The 13,891-nt window shown below is 37.2% G+C and overlaps 1 protein-coding gene across 1 annotated transcript; it reads left to right on the top strand.

The window, feature by feature from the left end:
- Positions 1–1,589: 1,589 nt before the first annotated feature.
- On the top strand, positions 1,590–8,745 carry adora1b (adenosine A1 receptor b). The gene is made up of 2 exons (XM_058388708.1): positions 1,590–2,828; positions 5,966–8,745. Exons 1-2 carry the CDS (start codon positions 2,488–2,490, stop codon positions 6,642–6,644), a joined length of 1,020 nt encoding a protein of 339 aa, XP_058244691.1. The 5' UTR covers positions 1,590–2,487; the 3' UTR covers positions 6,645–8,745.
- Positions 8,746–13,891: the final 5,146 nt, after the last annotated feature.

Below are 13,891 nucleotides of genomic sequence, written 5' to 3'. Positions count from 1 at the left end.
GGAGGAAACCAGAGTACCTGGAGGAAAGGCCTGAAGTGGGGAAAGAACATGCAAACTCTATGCACACAAGGTGGAGGTGGAAAATTCGAATCCCTAACCCTGGAGGTATGAGGCAAATGTGCTAGACACTAAGCCACTATGCCCCATCCCCTTTAAAAACATAGACTTTCTTAGTTGTGGTTTGTATGGAAATTTTCCTGAAACCTTTCATATCTATATTCATATTAGTTCAGGAAACATTATCTGACTGATCTGAATAATGCATTCAAATTTGGTTACAACCCTAATATATATACCATTCTAGATTTTTCTTTGTTTTTAATCCTTTTTAAATGACTTATTTACCAGGTCTAGCTTACATTGAGACAGGTTCCTACTGAATGAGCTGTACTATTGAAGGTATAACATATTAGAATGAAAACATGACTATAAACCTATGTGTTCCCTTGCAGCAGGCACTGTGTTCTTGCAGAAATGTAGTTACCTTACAACCTTTTGACCAATCAGATGAGAATGAGAATTAAACAGCACTGAATTTACCCACTTGTCTAGTCTGTCTAATACAATAGATTGATGAACAGTACCAAAAGCAGCAAACAACAAACAGTACAGATACAGATGTTCAGGGGATCGGAGAACATTGACTACCCTCAGCAGTGCCGTGTGCAGCTGCTTAATAAAGTAGCTAGTAAATTGACTCACTGTGCAAAAAAACCCAGAGACATGTCGTTATCATGTCAGTGTCACGGCTATGCTAGAAGTGGCACATAAATTACATCAACTAATGGCTCCTAAATTATATCTGGTCAGTGGTCAGCTGAGTGATGGGGTAGAGGCTTAGTTATAAATTGTTTATAACAAAAGATGGACTACATTCTGTGATTGCATACATATGAATATATAGTGCACCTATATTTTAATTATATATACTATATTTTTAGTGTTATTTCATGGTAGATATCCCTGATAAATTGCTCACTTGGTGTGTAGTGTTTAACTCACTATGTAGAAATATATATTAGTCTAGTAAGGTGGATACTAATGATGGCCATTGTAGCATCTCAGATTAAAAAATAGCAGGCATCCTAACAATATGTTACTAAATTAGAGAGCATCCTATGCCAAAATGGATTACTTTCCCACACAGATTAGCCTTTGACAACTATCCCTTGTCGACTTTCCCTCAGCTGTATCTCCCCCATCTTCAGCACCACTGCTATCAGCTGTTCCTTTTGTTTATGTGCTCAGGTGAAATTTGTGAGTGATAAACAGTAGATGAGGGATCTTTGTCCCTGTCGTTTCTGCCATTCATCCATCCTTCCATCTATGTATCCAGTTTTCCATCCATGCATCTATCTATCTATCTATCTATCTATCTATCTATCTATCTATCTATCTATCTATCTATCTATAAGCATATCCTTACCCAGAAGGAAGTCAATATTTCAATATTAAATAGCGCTCATAATATATCTGTTAAGAAAAGGTAGTAAATGCAGTAGTGAATGAAGTAATTAGGTCTAGGCTACGCCTCTTTCTATGCTAATACATCACAGTAATGTCAGAGTCATAGGAAGCGCACACATCTCATTTTCTTAAGAGGGCTGGACCGGAAACGCTCGTGGCGCTGTAAAACACGCTGTGAAGGAAACAAGTAATATTAGGGGGAAACCGTTTTTTAAAGCGTGCTGACGGTAAGGACTCTCAGCTGGGACGGCCCTGCTTTCTTTTTTCCTTTTTTTCCTCTTTGCTCCTCTTCTTCTTTTCCCCAATTATTCTCCTGCCCCAGCTCAGCACCGCTCTGCGGGTTTTGGCTCAACACCATTTGTGACTTTTGTTCAGCAAGAAAGAGGCGTCGAGTGCGTGCATGCACATTTATTCCAAGAAATAAAGGCAATAAATGGGCACAAAGGGTAAAGGGTGATTTGGGACGTTGCATGCGCGGTGGCTCCTGAGTACTCTCAGACAGATTCAGAGAAGCGCCAGGATAACAGTACAGTGGACATATGGACGGATTGATTTTCGGCTTTCCAGGGCAGAAATGAAGAGATTTCTCATCCCATTTCTGAGATCTTGGATGGTGGGAGGACAGTACGACCAATGCAGGTGACAAATGAAAGCGGAACCTAACTGTTTTCCTCGGACAAAGACATGCAAGCAGCAGGACATGTGCACACAGCTCAGGTGGATCTGATGAAGAGACGCGTTTGGGTTTTGCGAATATGGTTCCATCATCGGACATTTTTATTTTACGAAGACGAATAAAAGCACATATTCTGGGATGCATTTCATTATATATTATTTCTGCATGTATTGGTCTGTTTATAAAAAGCATGCTTGGTGTGCCAGAATAGCCCCAAGTGCTCCAGGCATTTTGACAGAAGGAATTTTATGCACTGCAGTGAAACAATTAAACATCCCTTCCTTCTGAAACCCAACATCACTGCCCAACTTTAATTTAATATATAGGCCTTTTTTATTATTACCATGCCCGTCCACCACTACGCAGCTCAAGCCCTGTACATTGGCATGGAGGTGGTGATCGCCGTGTCCTCGGTGATCGGGAACGTGATGGTGATTTGGGCAGTTAAAATAAACAGGTCACTGAGAGACACAACTTTCTGGTTCATCGTGTCCCTGGCTGTGGCCGACATCGCGGTGGGAGCTCTCGTCATCCCGCTCGCCATCACCATCAGTATCGGGCTCCAGACTCACTTCTACAGCTGTTTGCTGGTGGCGTGCACAGTGGTGGTGCTCACTCAGAGCTCCATCCTCGCCCTGCTCGCCATCGCCATTGACCGATACCTCAGAGTAAAGATCCCGACCAGGTAACACACATCCTACTCTTTCCACTGCAGTGCAAAGTTATAGCGCTGAGAGGGTTATAATGGCAATAATTCATGACGAATGTGAGGAAAGTCGAGTAAATTCAGTTTCTTAACCTGCACTGCTTAAGTGATGCTCTCAGTTAACTTCCAGATGGCTTTTGTGGGTTTAGATGTTGTGGAAAACCAATATTTATCTAATTTCACTAAGTGACTTGATCTTTTCAGATTTCATACTGTTTATAAAGACATCACTTTAAATGTAAGCCTAAGCTTGAAGTGAATATGATAATGAGTATCACATTGCTAACTTCTTAAAATATTACACAATGTATATATATTAGGAAGAAAAATGTCAAATTGAAGCCACACTTAAATAAAAAAAGGAAAAGAAAAGGAACCTTAAATCAGCTGCAATAAGCATAGTAGTGGCTTAGGGCCCAAGTCATAAGGGGTACCAGTAGGAATACAGGATTTAAAACATCAGTCAATCAATCAATCAATTTCTCTCTCTCTCTCTGGGAGATGGGCTGACACTTTATCACTGCAAAGGTAAAAAAGCAGGCCTGAAATTGGTAAATGTAACCGTATTAAAGGAATAAAAATATATGAACGTTGTATTGATTGAATTCAGTTCTTAACGTGGTTGCTTTATTTCCACTAAATTCTAAGTGGTCAGCAAAATAATAAGCCTATCAAACAAAGATATGAAATTTACAATTTAAACACATTAGTAGGAGATATTGTCCTGTGGAGAAACTCTTTTCTTGTCTGCTCTTTTGTGTGCACAAATTGGCCTCTCACCTACTACGTCTTTTGTTTGCACAAATTCCTTTTCACTGCTGCCAAAATGCCAATGTCTGCAAGAAGTAACCTTTTGGTCCAAAATACGCTGACTGCTGTGTGCTGTATAGCGGCCATTGATTTTAAACAGTCTTCTCTGCTCCAGATATAATTCTCTGGGCTTGTTCAGTCTCATTTAGTTGATCAGTTTCCATATGCTTTAATTTACATGGAGCAGAATTGCACTGAAACCTGAGAGGATTACAAAGAAATGTAAATACACTGGGCACAGAGCAAACATGGCTTGGAGAACTGATGTGTAATTACAATATAAGAATGATTAAATTATGATCTATTGACCTAGGAATTAATCAGTTATTTTCCAAATATCCTGAGTAAGAAATAGACAGTGCATTACAGTGCCTCGTTAACTTTTCTGCAGTATCGGATTAATATAATCATAACCTAATATGGTTTACTTCTTACTAATAGGGCAACAATGATGAAATGTTTAAGCAGAAATTTAACTGGAAAATTAAAAAAACCTTTAGCCGTGTTTCTTTCTGAATAGCAGTTCATTGACAGCTCTATCTGCTGATGCCTGGAAATATTATATATGAAAGTAGTCAGATAACAAGGTCAAAGTCATTTGAAACCTACTGGACCAATAAATGGAGAAAATTCACATCTCTCATCAATTAGAAAACTACATGCTGAGAAAAGATATGAGAAATAAATAATACAAATACATTTCTGTTCAAACAATCAGACTGTAACAAATTTATATTTGAACAGGACATTTTTTCATGTTCTTACATGATACTATTAAATAAGTGAATACAGGGTAATTGCTTGTTAAGGTATTTTCCCAAATAGTCTGATGTTGAACCCAGTGCTACTTCTGTGTGTCTAATATTTGTATACAGTGATCGAGTAAAAAAAAAAAAAAACCACTAAGAAGGATGGTGGAGGCTGCACTTAATAAAATTGCATTCAGCTACTGCAACATAGCGTAATATAGTGCATTATACTGCACACCAGTGTTATGATATTATATAACCAAATTCCCTCAAGATGTGTTATATTCACTGCATGCTGGTTTTTAAAGAAAGTTCAAAGATCTTCTTGTAGTTTTTTCTAAAGGATGAATTCATGAAAAAAGTGTCCTATTTTACAATTGACATTTTAGTTATACATGGAATAAAAACTGAATAATTAAAAATTTAAATAGGGCAGTGCAGTGGGGCAGTGGGTCACAAATGCATCAAAGCTCTTCTGATTATTATAGTCTGATGTGGGTTTCCTCATAGTTCTCTGGTTTTCTCCCACCTCCCAAAGGACATGCCAGGACATAGACTGATGTGTCTAAATTGACCCTAAGTTGAATTAGTTTATGAATGTGCGTGTGTGTGCGTGTGGTGTGTGTGTGTGTGTATGAGTCTGTGTGTGTGTGTGTGCGTATGTGTATGAGTGTGTATGTGTATGTGTATGTATGCATGTATATGTGTATGAGTGTGCTCTGACTGTGCTAGATTAGTGTACCATCTAAGGTGTATGTCCATCACATGGCCAGCGAGCCTGACCAAGATAAAGCAATTACGGAAGATAAATGATAGAGTAAAATAATCACAACATAATATTTCACACCATGAATAGAAACAGGCCACACAATAGGGTTTTTTATATAGGGGGATGTCTCAGCTCACATGATTATTAAGTTAAAATGAATTTCCTAATGGATTGAGGCTTGTAGTTCAATTGAAACATGTTAGAATTGATAATGCACATGTGTCTCTGCAGACATAATTGCACACAACACTGAGGGTGGGAAAAGAACTTAATCTAGAAAAAACTCCAGGACCAGAGATCTCATCTTCACCGGAGACAGGCTGATTTAGTGAAGTAGATGTGTGATTAAATTTCCTGTGTGACAGAGCACTGTCTTGTTTTTCCTTGAATCGGAGAACTGATTAGAGGCCATATACCCAGTGGCTGACGAGAGAGCTGTTTTGCTCATGGGCAGGACCCTATTCTGCAGACTCAAATTATATTACTGTCTGTGATTTGGTCAACTTTGGTAGTAGCTGACACATAAAAAGGCAGTGCAGTTATTCTCTGTTTATGGGGCAATAAACCCAGACAACCACACCATGTTTCTTATATAATCATTTGTCATTTAGAGAATAAAACATGAACAATTGTGCTGGCCCAAAAAATGGACAGTTACTGTATCATGTAGTGTTATACAGTTATTCTAAATAATATAGGAACATGAAGGTGGTTTGATTTGTTGCAAATAACTGATTGTCCTGATTGATGGTAACAACACTAAATAATTTCATTGTATATTGTTACAGTTACAAACGAGTGGTCACTCCAAGAAGAGTAGGATTAGCGGTTGTGGCATGCTGGGTAGTAGCCTTCATAGTGGGCATGACTCCTATGCTTGGCTGGAACAAGTTACACAACCTCCAGCAACAAAATGGCTCGCTCAGCAGTGACCTCATCATCACCTGCCAGTTTGAGAACGTCATCAGTATGGAATACATGGTTTACTTCAATTTTTTCAGCTGGGTGCTGCCACCGCTGCTGCTCATGCTTGGCATCTACACAGAGATCTTTTACATGATTCACAAGCAGTTGAACAAGAAGGTGAGCACGAGCCACACCGACCCGAACAAGTACTACGACAAAGAACTGAAGCTGGCAAAGTCGCTCGCTCTTGTCCTCTTCCTGTTTGCTGTCAGCTGGCTCCCACTTCATATCTTGAACTGCATCACACTCTTCTGCCCCACATGTAAAAACCCCATATTGCTCCTCTATATCGCAATCTTGCTCAGTCATGGCAACTCTGCAGTGAACCCTATCGTCTATGCTTTCCGAATTAAAAAGTTTCGCACCGCGTTCCATAGGATCTGGAAGCATTACTTCTGCTGTAAGGACTCTCCTCCCATCGAAACACAAATGAGTGAACGAATAGATAATTACAGTCACGCTCCTCAGCCTGCATTACCAGTGGAACACAACAACATTTAACTGGAATAGCAGGGACCTACTGAGCAGGCTGGCATTCTGCCAAAGTTGAATGTAATATGAATGTTAATCATATGCTGACTGCAGTTGTCAGAGTGTGCCCTCTTTCTGCAAATCAATATTAAACATTACTGTTCCACTGGGATGCACACAGGGGAGGTGAAAGCAGATCATGCAGAGTGAAGAGTATGATGTGTTGTACAGGAAATGTTTTATATTTGTAAAAATGTTTACTAGGTGATCTAGAGCATGCAGTGTCAAACCACAGGGGGAAGTATCACAAGATAATAAAAAAAAAGTCTACACTGAATTATTAGCACCACTGTACTATCCAAAATGTGCAATACTCTCTAAAACGGTGCATCATCTCTTTGTTAATCAGAATTAGCTTTTATCAAAGTACAATTATATGAATGAATGTGAATGTTTACAGTAGTTTGATATACTGAAAATTGAAATAGTTTGATTTACTGAACACTGAAGCACAGATATCAGATATAAAAGATTGTTAGAAATGATAAGGAAGAGGAAATATATATTTCAATTGTAGTTTATTCATATAACCATTTTAGCAGTAGTCACAAAGCTGCTTTACAGAAATCCTGATCTAGACTGAAGCAAAAACTGGCATCCTCAAGGAAAACCCCTAAAGTACGATAAACCCATTTCACACCAGACATGACATGGCATGTGCAGCGAGCCTCGTTGCATTTCAATTCACACTGGGTACCATTTGTTCGGCTGACCGGAAGTGAAGCATCATGTGGTGTAGGTGAAATTTGGAGCGTTCATTTCTGTGCTTTCTCTGTACCGTTCATCAGATTACTCGAAACATGCATTACTACTGTAGAAATAATTAGCCCAATGGTGTAGAACTATAATACAAGTTTGAACAAGGCAAAGGAAGCCTAGTCTTAGCCAAACCCCAATATTGTCATTTGGTGACATATTGTCACATGATGCACTGATATTAAAATTATTGGACAACATCAATACTAAATAATGTGTTTAAAAAATATATTGATACATTGGTGGTTATGATTCCACTGTGTCTCTGTAATATATGAAGCATGAAAAAAAAATCCTACTGATGTATGTAGAGTGCAGATACTTTGAATTGGACAGGCAAACTAAAATAAACTCTTGCATAATGACTTAATGACTAGATTGATTCAAAGAAAAACAATAAGCTTAACATTTAATGGATTGCCTTTTCTCACTTAAGCCTAAAAGATTAATTTAAATGAGAACAGCAAGCTTTTTATGATAGCTTATATATATATATATTATGTACACAGTTAGGCAAATCCCTTTACAGTTCCAGTTTATTGTAATTAATTAAATATTTAGGATTTGAATGCCTTCAAGTATTAATGTGTATTAAGCAAACAAAATGGGTTTGTACAGCATAAACCACAGAACTGAATTGCTTTCTTAAGTGACAAAACTAACCAGAAAGCAGTGTAATGATGTGATGATAATTTTGGATGTTTGAGATTATTTGTCTCCGTAACGTTTAGTTGTTCTCCCAAATTGAAAATGCCTTCAATTTATATACTCAATAAGTAGACTGTGACATAAAGTGCACTATGTCCAACAGAAGGCCACATGAAATTTAGCTACAGAAAAATATTCAGACATAGTTAAGATTCTGAACAGCCGGCACATTTCAACCCTGGGGGATGATTCAGATGGTCAGTGACCTGCTAGACCTCAACTTCAAGGGTGTGTGCTGATCCAGCAGGACTATAAGTTGAAACATGGTTTATATGCTGTTGTGACCATTGGTTGACATATACAGTAATTACGTAGCATGTATATTAAATTTTGTAGTGTTAGCAAGGTAGCTAGCTACGCTCTGTAGGCCACGAAAAATAATAAAACAGCAGCAACTCTGTCCTGCACACAAAGTGAAGAGAATGCTAAACAGAAATCTATTTAGATCATGCACTCCTGCTCTCTTCCTTATTCACCTTATTTAAAATCATAATCTGTGTATTACGATTATGCGGCCTGTGGTTGCAGAGCAAATTGTTTGTGCAGTCATACGAATTTCACCAACATGGAGAACCAGAATAAACAAAACATTCTGTTTATTCACTGATTGATTGTCTCATGTCATGTTTATTAGAAAATACTGTTAGAGTGAGCTCATCTAAAGTGTCACACATGGTCTTATATGACATAGGGGCTGCTTAAAGATTTAAAGCGACACTGCAACAGTGCGTCATTGTCTGTGGTTCAGGTTCTTGAAAAGAAGATCTATTTGGGAGAAACAAAGACTCTGAAAGGGGAATACAACTCCCATTTCAGGGTATATTAAATCTGCTGAAGCCTTCAAAGTGAGCAGATCAGTTACATGTTCTACAGCAAGGGCTACAAAATGAACTGAGTATTAACTCAAACTATAAATGTGACTTTTTGCTCATTATGATACAATGAAAGATTCATTTGGTCATTTGGCATTAATGCAGCACACATACAGGTAGTAACATAGCTTAGAAAAATAACAGGAAGTGACTATTACTATATCAGTATTTAAGGAAACATTAATAATGATCTCTGCAAAAGTCTCTGACTATAAATATTTATTGGTTTGTTAAAAAAATAGAACTGTGACATTATAATAAATGTAAGTAAATATTCTTATGTTACCAAACATGATTATAAAATAATTTCTTTAATTCATTAAAAAACAAAACAAAAAACAGGTTTTATTTCTGATGGGCATCATTGGTATTGCATCTATTTGTTCAAATCAAGCACCAGTACATCACATTCACTGTGGTTCTAAATCTGTGTGCTGCTGGTATGAGTTATAAATAACAGCATGCCCTGAAAAGAAGTTTAACACTTTGATGGATTTAAGTTTGTGTACTAGGCTACCCAACTAAAATCTGAAGATGTAATGTTTAAATTGTGATGAAACTGCATTAGCTGATGAATGACAGCTAAAGGTAATTCCTAATTACCTTTAGCTGTAGCTAAAGCAAGAGACAAATGCATCCTAAGCATCTGGCAGTTATCTGGCAACAAAGTTCCTGCTTCAGCCGTGAGCAAACGTCTCAAGATAAATTATTTTGGAGGACAGTAAGAGCTTAGAAATCTTCTTGCAGGAAGGCAAAGTGAAGTTTTCTGCTGATTGTGATATTAGTTCAGGTATTATTCAGCATGTTAGAAGCTTGTGTAACTTGTGTAAGAAGCACACTGACAGCCCTGTCATGGTTTATGGTGTATTTTAGCTAATAATCTAAAAGACCTGGTTAAAATAAATCAATAGAACAGTGAATGTTGAGAAAAGTAACTTTAGATTCAATATAAAGTGCATTTGGGAAAACAACAACGGTAAAAGCTCTCACCATGATAATGACTCCACACTGCAAATACAGTTAGGACCTACTTACAGCAGCAAGGCAGATAAGGTAATTACAACCAAAACCAAAAAAGCTAAAACAACCCTTTAAGTAAGCTTGGGAATACTTAGCAGCATTGTGCATTCAATTATATATCATAATAAAAAGTTGGAAAACAGCTTTATACTTTTTTTTTTTTTTGAAAGAGCAGTATAAAGGAACAGTCAGTGACCAGCAGTCAGAATTTTATTGCCTCTCAGCTGTGTGTGTGTAAAGCTCATTTGATCTGAACTGTGAGTGAGTGAGTGAAGAGAGAGAAAGATATAGACAGAGAGAGAGAGAAAAAGATTATATATATATATATATATATATATATATATATATATATATATATATATATATATATAAATATATAAAATATATGTAAAATATATATATATATAATATATATATATATAGATATAGAGAGAGAGAGAGAGAGAGAGAGAGAGACAGAGAGAGAGAGAGTGGAAGATATAGACAGAGACAGAGAGTGGAAGACAGATGAGTACAAGAGATAGAGACAGAGAGTGACAGGTCAGAGAGAGAGAGAAAGAGAGTGGAAGACAGATGAGTACAAGAGATAGAGACAGAGAGTGACAGGTCAGAGAGAGAGAGAAAGAGAGAGGTTCACATGTAAAATATCTACAGGAAATTGTGAGGAAAGGCACTTAACCACTTAACCCCCACAATGCATTCAGTCTATCATCCTTCACACTCATAAGTGCATACCTTTCCTTTTAAGTCTCTGTGTAGTTACTGAATACTTCATAGTTGTATAAAAATCCTTTAAAAGGAATGAAAAGCCAGGAATTTATGGACTTATAAGATCTAGAAGACAGCAGGGTTTCTGGTCATTTCTTTGCAGTATTAACACCCATTTCAATTACGGTTTTAGGTTCCACTCTAAAGCAGCACTGTGCATATACACTGGAGGAACTATTATTGTAGAAGGGAATCTGGAGCCATGCATTCAGGTCATGCATTCCTGTATTCATATATTGCACATATTTCTTTTGTAAATATGAATAGCAGTGTTGAGTGGTGTTCCTCACACGACTGTACGTGATAAGACACCTGCAGAAATGTAATAAAATGTATGAACAGTTCTGAATGAATCATAAGTATGTCTGTTACTGTTTTTTAGTCATTGTCATATTGCAGTCGTTTGTATATAATGTCTCTTGCTGCACAAATCAGAATTTGTTAAAATTATTATTATATTATACTTTATTTTAATATTTCACACTCTATCCTTCTCTTATTTCTTTTTTTTTTCTTTGAATCAAACACATTTCATCAATATTGCCACATAATATCTTTGTGACATTACTGTACAAGTCATATGATTTGTATGTTAGTCTATAATAACATAAAGATGACAAGGGACAGTGAGCTAGCTTTGTACTGAGCATAGTTTAGTTCAATACAACAGAGAAAGTTTAGAATATCTACTGCAGAGGTGCCAACACTGCTAACAAGAAAATCCCAGCAGACAAAGCAATGGCAGACAGACCATAATTTAATCCAACTAATTCAATGGAAATTCAATCATCTTTTGACCCTCATTTTCAGATTATTATCTAGAAAAATGACAAGGAACACATTAAACTTTTAAGCAGAAAAATAGTTACATAAAATATTTTTAGCTCATATGTGTTTTTGTGTGTGTAGTAAAGCAAATGCAGAAACATGTTGGGATTGTAGACTACTATATACTGTATTTCATGTTTAAAAAACTTTTTCTGATCAACATAAAAAAAAAGCTTGTTGCTTGAATTTACTTGCTTTAGCCTCACTAAAATAAATAAATAAATAAATACATTTGTGAGTAACTATCCTGACCTTACAGTACTTACTCTACGCTGAAATGACACACTTCACTTCCGTACAGTTATTATGAAAACTTATGCAATCATATTCTCCTTTCTGCACCACTTATGTATTCATATGATTGGCGAGGAACTGTGTATCTCAGTCATGTGTCAGAAACGCCCAGGTCAAAGTCAATGTTCAATTTATAGCACTCTTAACAATGCACTTTGTCACAGAGCAATTTTAGATGAAGGATGTAAAATTTTCAAGCCAAGCCTGAGGTGACACTAGCAAGGTAAAACTCCCTGATGATATGAGGATGAAATGATAAGAGGAAGCACACTCAAATATGAAACTCATCTGGGTGGCACAAATAGTGAGGTTATAAATAATTTCTTTCTGAGAATCCAGGAAATTCATTATGCTTTCAACATAACATCTGTCATAAAGAGACTTCAGAGCAATTTGCAGTCCCAAAGCTATCATAGCAATTGTAGTCAGACATATAGCAAAACTGTTCAGAACAATTGCAGTCCAAAGCCATCTTCATAGTTTCTAAGTGGTGCCATCCACAGTAATCTCGTGTATCTTTAAGATGTCTATGTGAGGCCATCCTCAGCAGCAGCGAGGATGTGATGAGAACTTGGTCTCAGATGGCAAGAGATCAGATCAGGCAAGTCCCTATTACAATAAAATTTTGCGAGACACAGACGGCACCATATTTCCTATATAATTACAACACCTCCATTAGTGCAGAAAATGCACTCACTAAGCACTTTATTAGGAACACCTGTACACCTAATTGTTCATACAATTATCTAATCAGACAGTCATGTGGCAGCAGTGCAATGGATAAAATCATGCAGACATGGTTCAGCAGCTTTAGGTAATGATCTCATCATCCATCAGAATAGGGGAAATATATCATTTCAGTGATTTTGACTGGCATGATTGTTGGTGACAGAGAATCTGAGATTTTCACACAAACAATTTGCTTAGTGTGGTGCAATAAGGTGCAAAAAATGTATTCATCGTGCAGGAATTCTTCAGACGAAAATGTCTTATTTATAAGACAGATCAGTGTAGAATGGCCAGACTGGTTGGAGCTGACTGATAGTATCTCAGAAAACCACTTCATACAATTGTGGTGAGCGGAAGAACAGGTCACAATGTACAACATGTAGCAGATGGGCTTCAACAGCAGATGACCATGATAGCTTCTGTCAGTCAAAAACAAAAAAAAATTGAGGCTGGTGTGGACACAGATTCATTAAAACTGGATGTAGCCTAGTCTGATGAATCACACTTTCTGCTCAGTCGCACAGATAGTAGTGTCAGAATTTGGCACCAACAGCATGAATCCATGAACCCAGTCTGACTCTACAGTCCAGGCTGGTGGAGGTGGTGTAATGGTTTGGGGAACATTTTCTTGGCACACCTTTTTGTGCATCTCTTCAAGGCTACAATTTACCATGGCTACGTCTAGCATGATAATGCAGTATGTCACAAAGCAAAAGTCATCTCAAACTGGTTTCATGAACATGACAATGAGTTTAGTGGTTTTCCCAGTCACTGGATCGGAGAGCAATGGTACACCTTTGTACACCTCATGTCTAAAACTGCACCTGAAAAATCTGTAGGAACTGTGTGATCAGTCAACATGAACCAGAATCCAAAAAGAATGTTTGTTTGTTTTTTTAACATCTTGTGAATCCATGTTTGAGAGAAAGGAAGGTCCGACCCAGTGTCTAATAAAGTGGTCGGTGAGCGAATACCAGGTATTTAGCAGGAGGCAAACGGTGCCGCTCTTATGTTTTGTCGCCCTCTTGTGGCTATTGCAGAATGACATGCTGCAATATAAATTTTAGATATTATCTCTAATTCGTCTAGATAGAAGATTTTAAAAAAATAATAACAAAATAAAATTATAAAATATCAGCGATTTCACAGTGTTTGTTTATGATCGGTACAGAACATGAAGCATATCATTATAAAACATCGCATATTGCTTTGCTCATCAGCTGCCACACACACTACTCACTA

This window comes from Hemibagrus wyckioides, linkage group LG05, assembly GCF_019097595.1.
Source record: "Hemibagrus wyckioides isolate EC202008001 linkage group LG05, SWU_Hwy_1.0, whole genome shotgun sequence".
NCBI lineage: Eukaryota > Metazoa > Chordata > Actinopteri > Siluriformes > Bagridae > Hemibagrus > Hemibagrus wyckioides.
Note: the sequence above shows the minus strand (reverse complement) of the source record. Positions and strands in the feature narration are given on the sequence as shown.